The sequence below is a fragment of the Glossina fuscipes genome, unplaced genomic scaffold (genome assembly GCF_014805625.2).
Source record: "Glossina fuscipes isolate IAEA_lab_2018 unplaced genomic scaffold, Yale_Gfus_2 28, whole genome shotgun sequence".
Taxonomy (NCBI): domain Eukaryota; kingdom Metazoa; phylum Arthropoda; class Insecta; order Diptera; family Glossinidae; genus Glossina; species Glossina fuscipes.
The window spans coordinates 14,150,803-14,170,581 of record NW_023998423.1 but is presented as its reverse complement, the minus strand read 5'-3'; the positions used below and the strand labels follow the sequence as shown (position 1 = coordinate 14,170,581).

The 19,779-nt window shown below is 33.8% G+C and overlaps 2 protein-coding genes across 3 annotated transcripts in view; both read left to right on the top strand.

Moving 5' to 3' along the window:
* Positions 1-10,462, top strand: part of LOC119636705 (RNA-binding protein fusilli) — an 87,913-nt gene extending 77,451 nt beyond the window's left edge. For both annotated transcript variants that reach the window (XM_038032266.1, XM_038032265.1), the window contains exons 12-13: positions 9,464-9,789; positions 9,867-10,462. In XM_038032266.1, the coding sequence (XP_037888194.1) occupies positions 9,464-9,789; positions 9,867-10,382 (842 nt within the window). In that variant the 3' untranslated portion in view covers positions 10,383-10,462. The remainder of the gene's footprint in view (positions 1-9,463; positions 9,790-9,866) is intronic.
* Positions 10,463-15,912: 5,450 nt separating this feature from the next.
* On the top strand, positions 15,913-16,995 carry LOC119636366. Its single transcript, XM_038031681.1, has one exon. It carries the CDS (start codon positions 15,913-15,915, stop codon positions 16,993-16,995), a length of 1,083 nt encoding a protein of 360 aa, XP_037887609.1.
* The last annotated feature ends 2,784 nt before the right edge of the window (positions 16,996-19,779 follow it).

Below are 19,779 nucleotides of genomic sequence, written 5' to 3'. Positions count from 1 at the left end.
AACTTCTTTTCAATATTTAATTACTAAAAAACATCCAACCTAATAGAAAAAATGATATCAAAATTAGATGAGGAGCACTTAGAAATTCACGTAGGAACGAACCTTCAGAGTCTTCACGAAATATATTCTTGATCTGCATCAAATTGTGAATCGATTTAAATATGTCCGCCTGTCCATCAGTGTAATATTTGTTGTGAACATTCTCCTAACCGCAAAGATGAAGCTATTGACTTATATTTAGAAGAAACTTTGGAGGTTCTTGCTTGCAGATAAGTATTGAAGACGAGCCAAATTGGTCGAGGGGCACCCCTATAGTATTACATAGAGTGAGAACACCTCTGTTTTTCAAGAGGAAGAAAAAAAGTTGGTTTTTAATCATTGTTCATAAACTACACCTATCCTCCTCTCCTCTCCTCTATAAAAAATGGTCCTCTATAAAAGATGGAAAAAAGCAGGGTCGCCTACTCGATTTTGTAGTGTATCATAATGTAATTTCTTTTTTCAAAACCTTTTTAACGCCTCAATGACCCCATAAAGTGGTCAGTTTCAGAATGCACGTGAGCATGTCCGTCCGTTCATATGTCTATCTGTTCTTTTACGCAACTGTGTAATATATGTGGTAAACAGTTTCCTGTTCGCAAGAACGAAGATATCGTCAACAAACTTTCAAATGAATTTTCATAGGTCACGCCTACAAAGGGCTACGTAGCTAGAACTGTGAACACCTTAGCTTTCTGAAAATAGAAAAGGTCAGCCTAATATTATAGGTTATGAAAATTTAGTTCTTTTGCTTTCTTTTTGGGATAAGGATGATGGGTATAAAAGAGTCGGTTTTTTCCATTCACATGCTTCCATGTGTTCCATGTCTTTATTGATATCACAGCACGTTTGAAAACCAGATCATTTTCCACACCTAAGTTTGGTAATTCGCTTGAATTTTTTTTCGGGAATTCTTCTTGAACGTTACGTTGTTTGGGCCGTAACGCTTCTCATTCCATTTCCGTTTCTCTGGCATTTAAAATTAGTACTACAGCAAGTCTAGTACACTTGTAACAGAAATTAGTGAACGTTTTTGTAGTGTTTGCTGTAATAAGAGTTTTAGAACCGCGCTTAGGGAAGATGTGCGTTCGGCATATAAGCCCCCGTTAGCAATTCTACTGACAACACATTCACTGCAAAAATTATTCGTCTTTGGCACTCCTCCTCAACATCCTTATCATGTCGTATTCAGGAATGGGAATGAAAGCATAGGATGAATGTGTCGTCAATATAGGAATTGTGAATGGAATGCTTTGAAGTTTAATGCAACTTCCCTAAGCGTGATTTCAAAATAGACAGAATATAATTGTCTCACTTGTGTTGTTCGTTCATTTGGGAAATCTAGAAATACGTATCAATAAATCTGTTAAGTGTGCATCTGCTTGATTAAAACCTGCTCACATTTTCTTTTTCTTCTTCTACATGGAAACTTCCCTCACCCTCAGTATGCTTGTCTATATAGAAATTTTCGACTCGCCTAAGTAAGATTCAGGGTCGGCCAGCCTTCCCTTTCCCTGTTTGCCAACCCACTTTTGAATCGGCCACTGCTCAGAAACTGTCCTACAAAACGATAGCCTTACGCTTATGTGTAGATTTTACATTACGTGTATACTTAACTAAAGGATGCAAGTAAAAGGTATCAAAAGCGAATATAGTCTTCTCGTCTTATTTATTGATTTTTTTTTTTTTTAAATTGTTAAAAAGAATTAACTGTGTAACCAACATATTTTGCCACATTTTAAATGTATCGCGAAATCCATTGCTATGCCTAACAATGATTTATTGTGCACTGGAGTGCTTAAAGAAAATTAGAGAGATTGCTTTGTATTTTCAAACCCTTATCAGATTTTTCTCTTCCCTCTTATCATTGTTCATTTATTAAGACGAATTCTTGACTTGAATACCCGGTAGAGAAAAAGCTATATTCCTGACGCCTAGTTTTTTATACAGTAGTAATGATTATAACCTCAGCTTAGATACCATACCGAGAGAGAAGCACTTCTCTTATTCATTCAAACGTCAATATTGTATAACATTTGTTTGCTGGCGTTGAACTTTTCACGCAAACGCCGCTAGACTAATATACAGATGTAGTGAGTTGTTTTTTTTTCTTTTTAATTGTGAACTGGTCACTCTTTTTGTGGTTACATTAAGCTTGTCCGGATGCATATAACGCCAATCCGAGCGATATAAAATTACTTTTTGAATCGATTTCTAAGCTTGTCTGTCTGTCTATCCGCCCGTCCGTCCGTCTGTCTGATATCTGTCTATGTATTATATTTTTATGTTGAATCTACAGGTCGTAATTCCCTAGATATTTTGATGAAAGTTGCTACACAGCGAATACGAACGCTACTGAAAATGATTCGATTCGGTTCATTTTTCACCCATTTCCATATAAGGCATTATCTTGAAATATGAATATATCTATCAAGCGAAGTGTTGCAAGCTATTTTCTGATGGGACGTGGCCCACCATAAAGTTTTCAGTTCTTTTTACGTTAACCATTTAAAATTTCCGCTCTGAAGGTGTAAATCTTGGACTAACATGTAGTGTGGACAGCGAATTGCGGTCTTTAGCCATCATTTTCACACTTGATTAGCTTTTTATCTATTTATTGTTTTTTAATGCACCAACTAGGCGACGCCCCCGTATACGTAAGCAGGACGGTAGTCAGCAAGGATTATTGGTGAATTAGAAAGGAATGGGAAGTAGTATTGGTAGATAGAAACCTTTGCCATGGGGACAGGGACACTTCAAAGTACATTATATGAGAAGTGAGCAGAGGAGATAAAGAACAGCAAAACGCAACAGTGTGTGGTGAGCGGGTAACTACAGAAATAAGGTGAGAGAATCATAAGAAATGGTGATCTTAAAGGACTCGATTGTTGGTGGCCATAGAAAGATTGCATTGCTAAATGTAACACAATTAACGTTACGCGCATGTAAGCGTATTGCAGATTTTGGATTTAAGTGCCTGGGAGCTGTGCTAGATCAAGAAGGAAAATCTGCGGCCACGTTTCATTTTTTTCTCTCACCTCTAACTGTGGGACAGTAAAGTTTTTCAATCAAGAGTAGACGGACGGATGGACAGGGCCAAACTGAATCGAACCTTACAAAATTATTTGTCTCATAACATAGCTGACATTTGCTGTTTGTTGACGACGCACGTACGACTGTTCAGATCAGGCATGGGCAACTGTCGATCCGTGATGTCGTCGAGTCCGGTCTGCCATATTTAAGATTTCGAAAAAATTCAATTCCCTCGCACATAGCGATGCTGCAAATGGATTGTGACTGCTTTCATTACAGGCCCAGCTATACAGTCCTCAAGTGTGAAATGTGTTTAAATGTTATTCTTGTTGTTTTCCTCTTTTGTTGTTTGTCGTTAAGATGTTTAAACAGCAAGTAAATGGAAGTAGAAGGGTCCATTTTTGATAATAGTTGGTTCTTGTTCTGAGTCTTGCCGTGATATGGAGATAAAAATGGACCCGTTGATGCAAAAACTTGCTCCATCTCTTCTTTAGGGTATCCGTGCTGTTTAAAAACATATCTGTTCGCTTCAAGCGTTCGTCAAATGATAAATATAATCAATAATGTGCGGTATAATGAATGAAACGAATTGTTTTTCTAGCTTCTTCTAATTTCAAAACCTGCTCGTTGACGGTTAAAGAAATTGCAGGTTTGCAAATTAAATTTTACAATCTCCAAAAGTAGGCAGACGTATGGACAGATAATTGATGGCTAAAATGATTTAGAATTTATTGTTCGAAGCTTTTTAGTGCATCTGTCCTTCAACTTTCCTTGGTACCCCAACCCGTAATGGATCTTTCCTGTAATTCTGTTACCCTTAACAACACTTAATCTGATGTCACGTGATATTTATTGCATTTCATGCGAGCACTTGAGAGAATTCTGATGGATACTTCTCGCACAGGTATTTGCCACGATTAGCTTCTAATTGCTTGTCGAAAAAATAACGCATAGGAAATATTTTTCAATAAAGAATTAAAGAGAACGGATATTTAAATTAATTTTTAATAATTTATTTATACACTTATATGAAAAAAAAGAGAGTTAAGAAATATTGACAAAAAAAAAAAGAAAGAGAGTTAAGGAAAATTGAGAAAAGGAAAAAGTATTTAGGGGGGGAAAAACGCAAAGAGAAATGAAAAGTACTTGGTGGCAGTAAGAGAGCTACAGGGAAATGCTTTAAAAATTTTTAATAATTTTTTAAAATTATTTATGTCTTATTTTGGCGATGAAATCGAGTAACAAAAAAATATAAAGAAATTTTTTTTTATATATTTTAGTGATTATTATTAAATTAATTTTATAAATATTAAAAATTATTATTTATCGATTAAGTTCAATTTTTTTCCGTAAAAGTATATATTATTTGCGTGCATATATTAAAAATTCATTAAAAATTTAATTAATAATTTTTTTTTTTTTTTGGATATTATTTGGTTATCATGTAAAAGGTATCTAAGGGCGGCAGCTTATGCCATTAAATATATATATATATATATATACATTTATATATATATATATATATATATATATATATAAATATGTGTGTGTGTGTTTTTAATATCCTACTACTATTTTCTATTCACACATATAAAATATTTAAAAAATTATTTTGCAACATAAGGAAGTCGTTATTGTTGCTGCTGTTGTCGTGTGAAAGGGTATCACATAAAGGTGTCATTAATTAATGTATTTTTAATTATTTCGCTAAATTTCACTACTGGTGTTGCAAAGGTGGCTTTTAAAGTTAGTGGAAGTTTTTTTTTTTTTTTTTTCTTATTTTGCGAAAAAATCTTTTTAGAAAAATGTATGTTATTGTCTTTCTTTTGTAATAATGTCCGGCTTCTTTTACGCTATAAATTGTTTCTCGTGTTGTTTTTTCTTTTTTTTTTCTTATAATGAAAAGTGTTTGCCAGGAAGATTTACTGCATTGTTTAATTGCCATTTTGTTAAGCGTGCGGATGAGAAGTCAAAAATGATCGACTTGGGGTGTGACATTAAAAGTCGGTCGTCATCAAGAGAAAAACCTTATAGCGAGCAAAGTGAAGCCTGAGGATTAATCGGAAGAAAGCTGGAAGAAAACCGACTAATGTTTTAAAAGGCATTTGACATTGAATGCTCGAAGGAGGAATTTTTGCATGCGAAGTTCAACTTAATGCATAAGAAAGTGGTCTTAATATAATAACTATGAGCATTATTTCATCAAATGCGCAAAGTCCGAACACTTTATGAAAACTTACGTTGGAAAATAATAAAAAATCAAATGCGCCAAAATCGGAAAAGCATTGAAAACAGACCATCAATCAATCAATCAATCAATCAATCAGTCTTTACCATATCCAGTAAATTGGTTCAAAACCAAAAAGTCGATCATGAACAGAAATCTGTGTTCAGTTGTTCCGGAGAAAGTGTTGGACACCGCCTTAACTCGACAAGGTCCTCGGAAATTATGCCTAAATGTTCACTTTTCAACGTTAATCGACACAGTAGCCTCTTTCGCAATATCGTTTACTACGCCTTCAATAGTTCAAGATAAGATGTTTCGCCATTCCTTGTCTGATGTAGTAAATCTTTCGGGCGAATATATTGCTACTACTTTTCAAATAATGGTAAAAGGGTGAAAACAATTTCCTTTGCATAGAAATTAAGTTTGTTTTTGTGCATTTTAGTTTTGGTAATAGCAGTAGGGATGCAAACTTCATAAATACAGGTTAACAAGTGAAAACACTAGAGTGGGCCACCGCCCACTATATCCTACACTACTTCATATAAGGACCACCTAATATAAGGCGCAACAAAAGAAGTGGTCGAAAAGTGGTCCGTTCCAACCATTTCCAATATCGTTCGTTCTTGAGTCGAAACACGTCGGTTTGCGGTCTATGGGTTGCACACTTGAAAACCAGACGCACACAATACTGCAAGACGGACAGACAATGTGACGCACAGATCGATTCGGATAGTGATTTTAAATCGATGGGTGTAATAAAAGCTGGGCCTGTTTAAAGTCTTTCGGGCGCTGTATACATCTGCACGAACTTAGCATATGCTTGTGCTACAAGTAGTGTATGGTATAAAAATAATAGCTTTTAAGTATCACCGGACTTGGATTCGAAATTCAAGGAAATATATTAGTGCTACTTATGGATTCCATAAGGGAATAGTCTTTGTCACAGTTATATGTATGTCTGCATAAAATTCGATCGAAAAATGTTTATCGAAATATTTTAAAGAGAATCCGTCTAATCATCCATTCGTGACGTTTATCTGTCATTATTAAGATGTTGGCTGTCCAGGCTGCCCTTCAATCTGAGCTTAATTTTCTTACTTTTTCTCTTTAGATGTTAATCGCAAAGGACGTTAAGAAGGGGGTTATGTCTTTCGCTTTTATATTCCGTTTGATTCGAAGCCTCGCAATCGCCTTAAGGTAACAAGCTTGCAAGAAATGAAGCAGACGATTGAAGCGTAGTAAAGTTATATATTCTACATACATATGTATGCGTACATATAAAATGGATTCCTTATGCTTACAAACGCTAAACGCTGAAAAAAAGGAAATGAAAACTTTCCGACATTTTATTAACATAACCTAAATTCAAAAATAGGTGTAACATGTTTGTATTAGCTAAACATTGAACAAAAAAAAAAAATCCAAAATTTTTATATCCCAAGTTTGCATTTACTGCAAAAACGACCGTCGGATATTACGCGCATGAATAAGAAGCAACAGCGATTTACATACACACGCAAGGTGACGGGCATCCCACGATTCGCTTCATGGCGAATAAAGCTTTCATTTTATTATTTTTTTCTTTATTTTAGCGCCAGGCGAGCTATCTTTAATATAAATAAATTTTTTTATTTATTTATTCAATTTTTTTTTTTTTTTTCTACATTGTTTATATGTTGTTACTGTAATTGTTATTGTAAAACCGAAAACTCAAATCAAACTCATCGTTGTACGTACAACTTTTTTTCTCAATGGTCCAGATTGTCAAGTTGCATAGTTTTTCTCTATGGTGTATGGTGCTGGTGGCATAAAAAAATAAATAAATACAAATAAAAAAAACAAAAAAAGTCGAAACAATGCATAAAAGACAAAAGAAAAATAATAGAAATCAAAACAAAGATTTATATGCAAAAACAACCTATTATTCTCATCTTGTTGGGGTCCATGGTGAATATATTTATACATAATATAAATAAAGAAAATTTCAATATTTATTCAATAAATGTATAACGCTAACGGTGAGTGCTTTTCATATTTTATATGAATAGAATTAATTTTTTACTTATTTGTAGAGACACACACACATACACACGTACACACAAATACACGCAAACACTAACATTGAAATACTGACACGGAAACAACACACAACTCTTTTAATATTTGATTAATAATTAACAAGAATTTAATTATTAAATTCACTTTGATTCCGTTTAAGAAAATTAAAAACAAAAAAAAAAAAAAATTCTTTTCTCTCATTTATTTATTCTATTTGGTACTTTATAGAACAAAATTCATTTGAAAAATTTTTTTTTGTTGAAAAATTAATAAAAATTAATTACATATGATTAAGTAAAAAACAATAGTGGATCGCGACCCTCCATTAAATACCTTACACCGGCCTACAGTTAATTCTTGTTATGACTCTTTGGGATATAGTTGAAAAAGTGATCCGATCCGAATCATTTTCAATGGAGTTCATTGTTAAGTCAAAGCACATCGTACCAAATTTCATCAATATATATAAATAATTGCAACCTGTAGGTTGAGCATAGGAAAACAAGACACGGACAAACGGACAGACAAGCTCAGATAGAACCAGAATCGTGTCCTGGGTGGGTCTATCTTAAGTGCTTCTGGTTTTTGCATTTATCCACCCACTTAAATATATCTTTGCGTCACAAGCACTCTAGGACATAAAACAATTTTTTTTTTTTTAAATTCTATTTGTCTACACGATTTTCAAGAAATAATACTTCAAGTCCTCATGCAATATATATGATCATCAAACATGGTACTCTCTGACACTAAGCTGAAAGTAAGCATTTTATAGGGAAATGAAATAATTAAAATAATTTGATCTATTTGCGGACTACACCCGTTCGTCCTACAACCTTTACATTGGACTTGCTTACAATTGAATGACAGAAACGCGTAAATTAAGTCTGAAGTTTATTTATTATCCTGAGCTTTCCTGAAAGTCTCGAAAAAAACACTACAGAGTTGCATGTTAATTCTATTTCCGATCCGTGGAGATGTCAGTTACGCAATAGCGACTGATCGATTGCGAAGAGAATCAACCCATGCTTGCCAAAGCTCTTACTTTATCGAAATAATTACTTTTACAAAAATTTTAAAAGAGTAAAATCCTTGTTTTAATGATTGCAACTAAATTAAAATATCATTTTTTCAATTAAATGCAAATAAAAAATAAATAAAATTAATAATGGATTAAAAATAATCAGATTGTGACTAATAATTCACTAATAATTCTCTTAATTAAAAAGAATTGGTTGTGTAATTAATTTTTATTAAGTAATAATTTTTGTTTTTTAATTAACTATTTAAAACGTTTATTTTCCAATTAGAATATAACGGAATTTTATAATTAATACATCATAAAAATAATTCAAAAAAAAAAAAAAAATAAAGGAGAGTTCCCCCCGGCTGAATTTTTAATTAACAAAAAAAAAAAAAAAAAAAAAATTGAATATTATTTTGATGTTTTAAGGAGAAAGTCATATTTAAAATTTCTTAAATTTTTATTTAATGAAAAGATAATCATTGGTTTACTAAATTCTAAATTCAATCTCTTTAGAAAAGTGAAGAATAAATTGAAACTCGCTTTGGCTTTCTTTTGTTAAGTTTTCCAGGCACGTATGTGGAAAGACAGAGGGACAGACTGGAATTTTATTGAAAACAATTAGAAATTCTTTTAATTAGAAATTCTTTTAATTACAAATTTAAAGAAAGCCATTGCCCCGGGAGTTGGTGTTTTTTAAAGAATTATAGAAATCGTTCAAAGTTCACTATGCCTTACTATGCCAAAACGTTGTACTTGGCAAAGGTTGTATGTAGCTTGGTTAGATCATGACTTTGGAAACTGTTTCAAAACTGGTTTGGCTTTCCATCACTTGCAGGTTTTAATCAAGAAACACACCAGTGTAATATGACCCAAAGGATTCTTCCCTTTGTCAAAAAAGACAATAAAAAACCATAGTTTTTTGCGGGAGTGACTCTACAAAAATTTCTTTTCAATATTGCTTTCAAAGTATTGTTAAGCTTATGATAATTAAAAATTTTGTTATCATTTAATCTACTTTTAGTTGCATAATTAATTCTTGACGGAATATTAATTGTTTTATTTTTCTTCTCTTCATTTAGGTTCCCCTGTAATTAGCGGTCATTTTGGTCCGTTTACTTCTTTCGTACCAACAGCGCCATTATTGACCAGCCCTTCGCAACACCATCATCATCATCATCATCATCGCAATCATCATTCACACGGACCCGCCGGACACCATCATCACCATCATCATCATCATCATCAGCATCATCCAACTCCGCCGACTTACTTTGCACCTTCTTTAGTATATTGGTCTTATCCAAGTCCGCCGGTATCGCCGACAACCTACTTCAATCAAAGTGCACACTCACCCAATCATGTGGCAACTAGCAATCATCATCCTGCACCACTATCGCCAACTGTGGTAGGTAAACAAACAAAAGTACAGAAAAAAAAAAAGAAAAGGAATTTGAATAAAAAATTTCTTTCATTCCTTTGCAGTATTCTCTGGATTATATATCCTCGATGCAAACAACGAATTATACAAATCAAGCTTCGCCATTGAGTCCAACAGCTGCTGTTAGTGGTCTTATATTTACGCCAAATAAAACGCCTACCATGACTTTAGTGCCACCAAAAATTTTCCATGCTCCACTCGCACCGGTGGCAGCCGGTTCTCCCGTAGCCTATCATAGTAAGCTACCAATTACTCCAGCGAATAGTATACACTATCATCATTACAGTCCGACATCTGCCGCATTAATTACTACAGCCACAGCAGCAGCAGCAATAGCCAATGGCGGTTGTGCAACTACAACGATATCCGCCAATAATGAAACTGATAATAAAGTTATTGCAAATTTTGGGAAAACTCATTCCTCCGTTAGTCATAAAGTTAATGCAAGTAAAACCAATAGTAGTTCAACCGTTAGCACGCTTACTTCTACCACCACAACGACATCCGTTAATGCCAAAGCCATTGTGTCAAATCAACGTGTCGAATTGTATATTTCTTAGAAATATGAATTGAAAGAGATTTTTTTGCCTTTTCATACATACATACAGACACACACACACACAAAACACATACAAGCAAACGAAAAACAAATCGAAATATTAATACTGTTTTAATATTTATTTTCTATCCATTTTCTAAAGTTAATTTTAATAGATTTCTTGCCAAAAACAAAACTTATCATTATACGAAGAATTTACCTTCCATTCTGAATGGATGTGTTTATCCAATATATTTTACCAAATAGCTAACGCAAATGATAATATATTTAGTTTTTAGACGTTAATCGCTTCGACTACTCTTTTACATAGCAGTAGTAGTAGTAGTAGTAGTAGTAGTAGTAGTAGTATGAGCAGTAGGTAAAAAGAGAATCTCGAATGTATTCAAAAGAGGAAAACTCGTTCTTATTGAGATTTTTCCTTTTCTTATTAGTTTAGTTTAGTTATTATTTATTATATTGTAAGCATTTATAAGTGTTTACAAACTCAGTGCAATCATAAAAGAATTTCTTTATTCTCATTAAAACACATTCTAGTGAAATCAAATATTTAAAAACAAATTTAATATATTTTTTAATTAAAACGCAAACAACAAATAATCCCTAGTCAATAGTAAATTCATTATAAGTAAATGATTGTTTCTTTTTTTTTTTTTTTTTTGTTTTTTTTTTTAAAAGTGGAAAAATTTTTAAAAAAAAAAAAAACAATTTGTTCTTGATGAATAAAAAAAGTTGAATTTAATGTTTGTTTTTTATTTTTATTTTTTTTTTGCAATTTTTGGCAAATATAAATAATTATTAGAAAATTTGTTAAACGTTTTTTTTTTTTTTTTGTTTATTGTTAACCAATCGTTATATTTTGAATTATTATTATAAACTTTTTTTATCAGAAATGTTTTTATTTTTTAATGTTAAGTTTTACTTTTTTATTTATTTTTGTTTTTGTTTTTTTTTTTTTTTTGATTATGTAAATAAAAACCAGAAGAGTTATAAAATACAATTTTACTTCTTTTACTCAAACAGCAAAATTGCTAAAAACACACACACACACACATAGACACTATTCGCATGTTAATCCTGTTTACAAGAATCCGCCTTGATCATGCCGTTGCAACAATGGGTCCTTTTAGAAATATATGCTGTCTGTCAATGCCGAAACCTTTCCAATATTCAAAGTACAGTTTTCGGAGCGTTTATGCCTACGGTTATCATGAGAGTGTCATATTAATTTTCTTGAAGTGACGGTCATCCTTAAGTTACGAAGGGTCTCTATACGGCTTTGGTCTTTAGTTGGCAATGCGTCTGCCATTTGAGCTACCAGTTACAATTGTTACATCGATATGGTTAAAGGAATCCAAAAACAATGTCTCTTGTTTGCCTCGAGAGGATTACAATGGGTTACTAATAGAACATTAGCTTCCTACGAACAGAGTTTACTTTTGATCGATATACTTACTCTTGAACATAGAAGGTTGGTTCTTGGAATAGAGTTATCAGCGACATTTATTCCGGGTGATATTTCGACACCAGTCTTGATTGCAATATTCCTACAAGGGTCTCAAGGAATGTCATCAGTGTACGAGTAATTATAAACTATTTTCTCCGTTTCGGGTTCTTTGTAAACAATTTAACGAGTTTTATTATATATTTTTGACGAACGATTCAGGCGATTATGTGAAGCCAATCTTGGCTAATTTACGTTATTAAGAATACGGCTGAACAGAGGGCGAATCCTTAACTCCCGTGATTTAATTTTTTGCAATATAAGTATTATTTTAGACTTATAAGGAATGTACTGTTCATTTCGATTGTTTAGTTGGTTTAACCTATAATTCTGGCTACTAAGTGATGGGTTTAACTTTGCTTATCAGGCGTACTTTAATATTTTTCATGTTTGACTTTCAATATTTAAACATTTTTGTTCATATTATTTGGTTAAGCTGTTGTCTTGTGTTTGGCTGTAGCAGCTAATGGTATATTTAAATATATAAACAAAATAGACTGGACTAACCATCTAACCTACCTTTAAAAAGAAAAAAACGAGTCAATAGTTTTGCTTACTAATGCTCATATTACTTTTAAACCGTATATCACTTACAGTACATGGTTATAGTTTTAAGACTCTACACTAAGTCCTTCTGGGTGTTGCATAGATCCGAACAAATAAAAATGTGGCCTTGTGCCTTGCCTTGTAATTTTCTTCTTTTTTTTTTAAAGAAAGCTCTGTGAAAAAGCATCGTTTTCTTCCTAGATTTACGATATTAGAAATGAAGATTTTCCCTAATATGTATATGTGTGTGTAATTTTGTCTTGACTTTGTTTGACATTTTTACGAATATCGAGTATTTTTTTTATCTGTATCAACAGCCAATTACTATGAGAAAGCTTTTCTGCCATTAAAATTTTAATTGCATATGTGTCTATATGTCCGATAAGAACGGAATAAATTCAAGACATTTCATCTTACGATAAACCCCTTTTCATAAACCAACAGCACTTTCTGAGAAAATAGTTCGTGCTTGGCAATGCCGTGACTCTAAGCTAAATATCAAAGACAAGAGAGAAATTTTCTTCATAGCCTTTACATTATGTATATAAACCGTGAATGGCAATACTGCAAGTATCCGGCTCTCGCCTCTTGCTGTTGCTGTTAAAGTGGTACTGCGTGTGGTTGTTGTTGCAAATTGTAATTTTTGTTTACATTTGCCATGCACGTGCTATTGTTTACATTTGAAAAATGTGACCATATGTGGTTGTTGTTTTAATTCTTCTATCGCGTGTTACAAATGCATGCAATAAATTCTGTACTCTGTATGGCTGTTATTGCATTTTGCGTATATATACCTATTTTTTACATTCCAGTCTAAAGAATTATCATAATTTTTATAAATATAACTGTTAACCTTGTTATTATTATTGTTAACCTTTAAAAAATAATATTTTCGTTTTTATTTTTTATTTCACTTTTGCTAAAAATTGTTTCCTTTCTTGCGAAATAATTATGCGGATTCGAAGAGCATAGTAGAATGAGTTTGAGAAATCTAGTCAAGATATTATATCGCTATAAAACGCAGATTCGTTTGCTATCAGAAAAACAATTTTCATAATTATTTTAACAATTATTTTGATTCTTTAAAATGATTTATGAAAGAGAAAAGATAAGAGAAAGAGAGAAAGGTTGTGATGAAACGAATTTACGGCACTTAGAATTGTTTCGGAAGGAAATTTAAAAAAATCCGATAAGCATGACACTTAAGATGGGCGACTTGTGGCATAGGTAAAAATTGCAGCTTTCCAGTGACATTTCATTTGAACGTTCCTCGTGATATGGTCGCGCGCCTCCTATGTAGTTTAACAAATGATTGTGTTAATAGCATAGCGATAGTTGTGAATTTATAAAAAAGTGATAATATTCACCTAATATCTGATAAGAATTTATTGAAGCATATCAATGACAAGCTAAGTTGATTAAGAGAGTTAACTGCAAAATGTCAACGCCACTGTTAAGGTGAGCAAATGAAATTCATGTTATAAGTGAAAGTATCTTTCACATAACTATGCCAACGAATAAGGGAAGACACATAATTAGATGGTCACCTTTGCTTATAAGAGACGCGCATCTTATTGTAAAACAGTACATTTTATGGAAAGTTTACAACAAGTCAACACTTTTTTATTACTACAAGGAACACTTGGTATACATAAAACAAAATTATTATCAATCAATGAAAAATGAAAATCTTTAACATTTGTTGTTTGTTTGTTTGTCTTTGGTGCGAGAAAAGATGAGCAAAGTAATCTCGCTTTATTGTTATCCTTTTGGTGTATTTTGTAAGCCGTGAACATTTCGGCTAAGCAATGATAGTTTAATAAAGAAATTGTTCTACCCATGATAGTTTGCTTATGGATCTGTCTTAATAAGGAAGCGGTAAAACACTATGGGTAATAAAGTGAATTTGCCTTTCATTTTTTTCTCTTTAAAACCCTTAAATTAATTGTAAAGATCAGCTGAAGAGATTTGATCTGTTTCTTTTCGGGTTATCCGTTTTTTAATCAGAACTTGCGAAGTGAAGACGAGAAAGCTCTCGCTTATCCTACAATTATTACATTATTGAACCAGAAAGAACGAGAAGTTATGCACGGTTTATATAAAACTTTTTGAAATTTGAAAACTTGCTACCGTTTGCTGTTTTTTAGGAAATGCAAGTGTTTTTTCTTCCCCTTCAAGATCTCTTTCTAAACTTGCAAAGCCAATAACAGACGAGATACCAAGAGCAGTAGGCTACCATGAAATAAAAATCCTTGATCACTAATACTGGAGGAAAAAGTTCTATGGTGCGTATTTCTGAGTGCGAAAAATAAGCGAAGGATAAGCGAAAAATCGTATAAATCTATAGATTGAAGTTTTCCGTTTCTTTGGAGATAATCTCAGCTAATAGCTGGTGTGTCTACAGGACATATAAGGTATTAGCTCTCAACCATCCGTAAGAGTAGCCAAGTAGGTAAGAATCGCATCTACCAAGTCAGTGTTTGCGGGTTCAAATCTCAGTTCGGTAAAGTTTACTTTGGTTGTAACTATAGTGAGTCCTTAGTAGCTAAAGGCATAACGCGCACTCACACTGGATTGCGGTTATCTCCTTGTCTCTTTCCTTTCCTTCACTTCTTTCTTATGACCATAATCGCGCAACACGTGTAGATGGCATCCCCGGAGTGATTGATCAGGGATATTAAAAAAAAAAGCACCTTTGCCGACCACAACAAGCCGTTTATTTGCAATGGTTTCTATTGCTCGCCAGTGATAGTTTCTTTGCGTTGGAAAAGCTCCTAGCTACTCTATCGTCAGAAATTAGTGGGCAACGGCCTAAACAGCTTGACACTGTGGAACTAAAGGTTTGCCCAACGTGCCAACGTGATTTGTTGGCACTTTGCACTAACGTAGGGTATCCCGACTGTATAACACGACCTCTCTTTGATTTGTAAACAATTTCATATGTTTTCTCTTAAATTCGCTCTACCTCCCATTGATTGTTCGTCACGATTAATTTTTGACATACCAACGGTAGAAAGTGGGCAAATAATCAGAGTTTCGAATGTCGATTTCTCCATTCAAGCTGAACAAGAATTCTTCGTGAAGCTTGGTGTTCGTCTATGCTATAAAATTTCAGTTAAACCGAGAACGTTATTCCCAATGGCCTCTTCTTTCATTGCTTAACGGTTAGAGCGACCGACGGTTAAGGTCAGGATAGTTAGAAAGGATTGACTTTCAAGTATTAATTATTTATCCTTGTAGTTTTCATTTTTCATCGTACGATTAGCTGACATTAGTGTAACTAGTTTTTCGTTTCGCTCAAGATTTGTAGAGCAGTCTGGGTTTTGATTTTTACATCAAAAATTGAATTTTTCAAATCTTCAAAATCTATTATTTATATAATGTTATAGGATTTTTTTTACGCATTAGAAGTAATAAAATATTTAAAATAATTTAGGAAAAATAAGAATTTTTAAAATTTTTTGTTAAAATTAATAAATTGAAAATGAGTTATTATGGGCATGGTAACAGTCACGACGATGACGATGACGATGATGATGTTGATGGTGGAAGTGAAGAAAGTGAGAGCGAGCCTTGCGCGAAGGTGCCGCGCTTACAGCTATGCACACTCAGGCCGGCGACAGGGGTGGCGAAGAATCTCTGCGACTTACCATCCGAAATATTAGAAAAGATAATCGGTTATGTGAACATTTGGCATCACAATCGGATACGTGCCACTTCGAAGCGTATGTGTTACATAACTGACTTGTTCATTACGCATGAATTCCAAAAAGCTCTAAAACGAAACTCGGAGGCAAATCAGCGCAGTTACAAAAGCGCTGCTCTAAGAGGTATAAAGTTGGCTACAGAAGTTTATGTGAAATTTGGCTTCGAAACTTTGTTTTGTGGTTGTATGTTGCCCATGTTGCGTAGCTGTTACAAGGATCCGTTTTGTCCTGCGACGCAAAGTATTCAAAAATTTTTAATTAATTTTTACAAATGCATTGACAATCGGCTCGGCAGTACGCAGGAATTCAATCTATTGTATGTTTTGACTTTTCTACGTTTATTAAAGGCGTTCCGTTCATTCCACATAGCATCGTCTTGTGTTGGGATTTCAAAATGGAGATGTGTTATAGAATTGAAAGGACCCTGGTTGGGTGTTTTATGGACTTCGAAATCGCGATTCCAATCGAAATCTGAAGACCATACTAAAATATTAATTATGATGACAGAATTGCTGTTAGCTGAAATCTCTAACGAAGCGTTCAGGCGAGTTAGTAATTGTGATAATGAGATCTGTATATTTGGTTATGATACCAGTGCTAATAAGCGTTGCCCAAAAACTCAATTCGCTTTTGCCGTTCATGGTACCAAGCAAATATGGTCATTGCTTCGCTCTTGTCTTGAGGAGAATGACGAAAAATTCAAATGGCCCTCATTATGGCCTAAAGATGAGTTCATGTTCGATTTGGAAATTCACAGTAAAGAAGCCATGAAATGGGGATGCTCTGAAAAGAAATGCGTAGAGATGGGCCTTTCGATAGAAGGTTGCTGCGACAGCACCCGTAGTGTAGAATCTCATTAATGGCATATCTGACCGCTTAAAAACTAATGTAGTGTAAAAAATTAATTTAGTGTAAAAATTTGATTAGGTGTTAGTGTTAATAAACCTCTTTAATGTAATCACTTGCTATTATTCACACTAAGGGCCTGAATGAAGTATCATGGTAATCATATTCCTTTGCACTGGGGCTGACCGTAATGGAAGTAAAAGGTGTGCACATGTTTGCGAGAGTTTAATAATCAACGGAGTTATATCAGCTACATCTTGGATGTGGAACCCTTTGAAGTTATTGTTCTTTTCGTAGCATTCCATCGAATTTTAATTGATTCCTTTTCTTTTAATTTTTTTTTTTTTTTTCCAAGCCCGAAGTAAGCAGAACGCAAAGCAGTCCAAGATATATTCTGCTGATAATATCGGCAAGTACACGACAGAGCGCCGTTAAAGCCTATATATATATATATGTATTGCATATCGTCGATTAGCATTCAACAATCAAAGCGTGCTCGTTCCTGTTGCTGAAAGGTTTCTCTTTTTGTTGGTTTCTGCTGGCCCCGAGCTATGTTCAAATAGAAGATTATGATGATGGGGCATGTAAACTGAACTTGGCCGCTTTTGTTAAGAACAAATTTGACCATTGGACAGTACCGGGAGAAAGTGTGTGTTGAACTAAAAACCAGAAAGTCGTTGAGTCGAAATTTGTACTGAAAGTCGAAAACAACTGAAAGAGAGCTTCTTTCCTTGACATGGTTTTAGAGGTAATTTGGAACAATTATAATCACCTCGTAGTGAACATTAGGAATCGTCCTCCGAATCAAAGCGATTGCTCACGCAAGAGATCTTTGAGCCAAATACGCTCTAAACTGCTTATAGGTTATATAGAGCTTGCTAAGGCGGATGCATAAGTTCATCTTTACCTATTATGCCTTTTCAGCAGGAAAATGTTGTTGGAGTGAATTAATTGTTAAAATTTCCGTTGACTTGTTGGAGCTTTTTTTTTGAACGTGAGCTGGCGCTAACTCTCGGACAGTTTTGTATTCTCACGGTTTCGAGTTATTTTTTGTTTGTGTCTTATTTTCGTAAAGATTTGTGAAAAACAAGTCGTTGAGCATACCCTACACTCCTTCTAACGTAACGTTACATTAAATGTGTGTGGTTGTAAGCAATACCCAGGAGGAATTATGATAAGACTCATATTTTATTACATCGATTCCGTACTACGCTTATCCGTCTCTCTAAGCCCCTTTCACGCCCTGTTCGTGCTTACTTTTGTTCAACCTATTCGTCGTTATTTTTGAGATAATTTGACGAAAATTCGACGTGTTTTGGCCCAAGCAAGAACACTATCGAAAGTGGTTCGGGTCAGAACGCCTTTTCGACGCCGTTTTTTGAAAAATCGTTGTATGAATAACTGCAAGACCGTGTTTGACACTTTGGTTAGCCTGCGACCATTTACTTTGACACTTTCACTGTTTAGCCTGAGTGATTGTTTATCAAATTTGTCGAATTCAAAAAATAAAAAGTTTAATGAGTTACAGTTATATCTAAGGGCGACTTGAGACAATTGTCCAGTGCTTTCTAAATTAAAATTTTTTTTGCATTAGAGCTCTTTTCGTTTACTGTTGCATGTATATATGTTTTTTTTGGGGGAAGGAGCGAAGAAAACAATTACAGTTACGTTGAATAATGGCGTTACAAACGGACGAAAGTCCCACCGACCAATGTTAGAAAAAAACGGTCGTTGTGAACCATCGTCCGGTCGCACCGTACCATTGTAACTAAACAATATTTATCGAGTGCGGCGAATATAACGGTAGACTTACATAAAAGCACATTTAATATTATCGTTTCTTTCTTATGACGCATTTGTTTCAAATTGTTAATCGTAATGGATTTGTTCCCATCTATCCGGCATCCTCTTCATAGTCATTCATTCATTCATTCATTCATTCATCTGTTCACCTACAATATAATACAAATTTTAACTTGCACAAATAAGTAAACAGGCGAACCCACATAAAGAGTCACTCGCCCATATGCACGGGCCCGCACAGATACATGTACACATACACACACACAAACATGAATAGCGCAGTGATAAGCGCATATGTATATTTATAATGACTGAAACTTGTATAAATAGAAGTAAACATTTATCAATGAAGCGGATATAGTCATTTTGAGACGACGAGACAATTTATTTTTGCCATATCATGTGTTGACTGGTTGCTGACTGACTAAATGTCTGTCCAAGCATTTGCCTGATTGATTAAACATTTGATTGTGGAACGCTTGACAACAATAACAAAAACGAAAGAAAGAGATAGATAGCTAGAGTAACATAATATAGATTCATATAGGTAACGATATATATGAATGTATATATATGTATATATATTTGTGTGTCTGTGTGTGTGTGTGTACATGGGTATGTTACATTGTTTGTGTATAGAGTAAAATCAAAAAGCCATTAGAAAATCAGCATCAGTTACCATGATATATCAATAAGGATGATGTTATGCTGCTGACTGACGATGACGATACAAAGTCAGTTAAATAGTTTCGCTATAAATGGATGATACTGTCTGTAAGTGCTTGCATATGTGTGAATGAATGTATGTTTGTGTATTTTTCAGATACAACATTTGTGTATGCAAGCTGTTCCTTGTTGATGTTCAAGTTGACGTTATATATATATATATATATTGTTGCCGTTGTTGTTGATGTTGTTGTTGATGTTGTTGTTGTTGCAGTTGTTTCTAGCTAGTTAGTTATGCCGTAGCTGTTATCTGCTCTTGCTGCTGCTGC

Bases quoted from the DNA above. Each gene is read 5' to 3' on its own strand.
- LOC119636366 (XM_038031681.1), top strand. From the start codon at position 15,913: ATGAGTTATTATGGGCATGGTAACAGTCACGACGATGACGATGACGAT.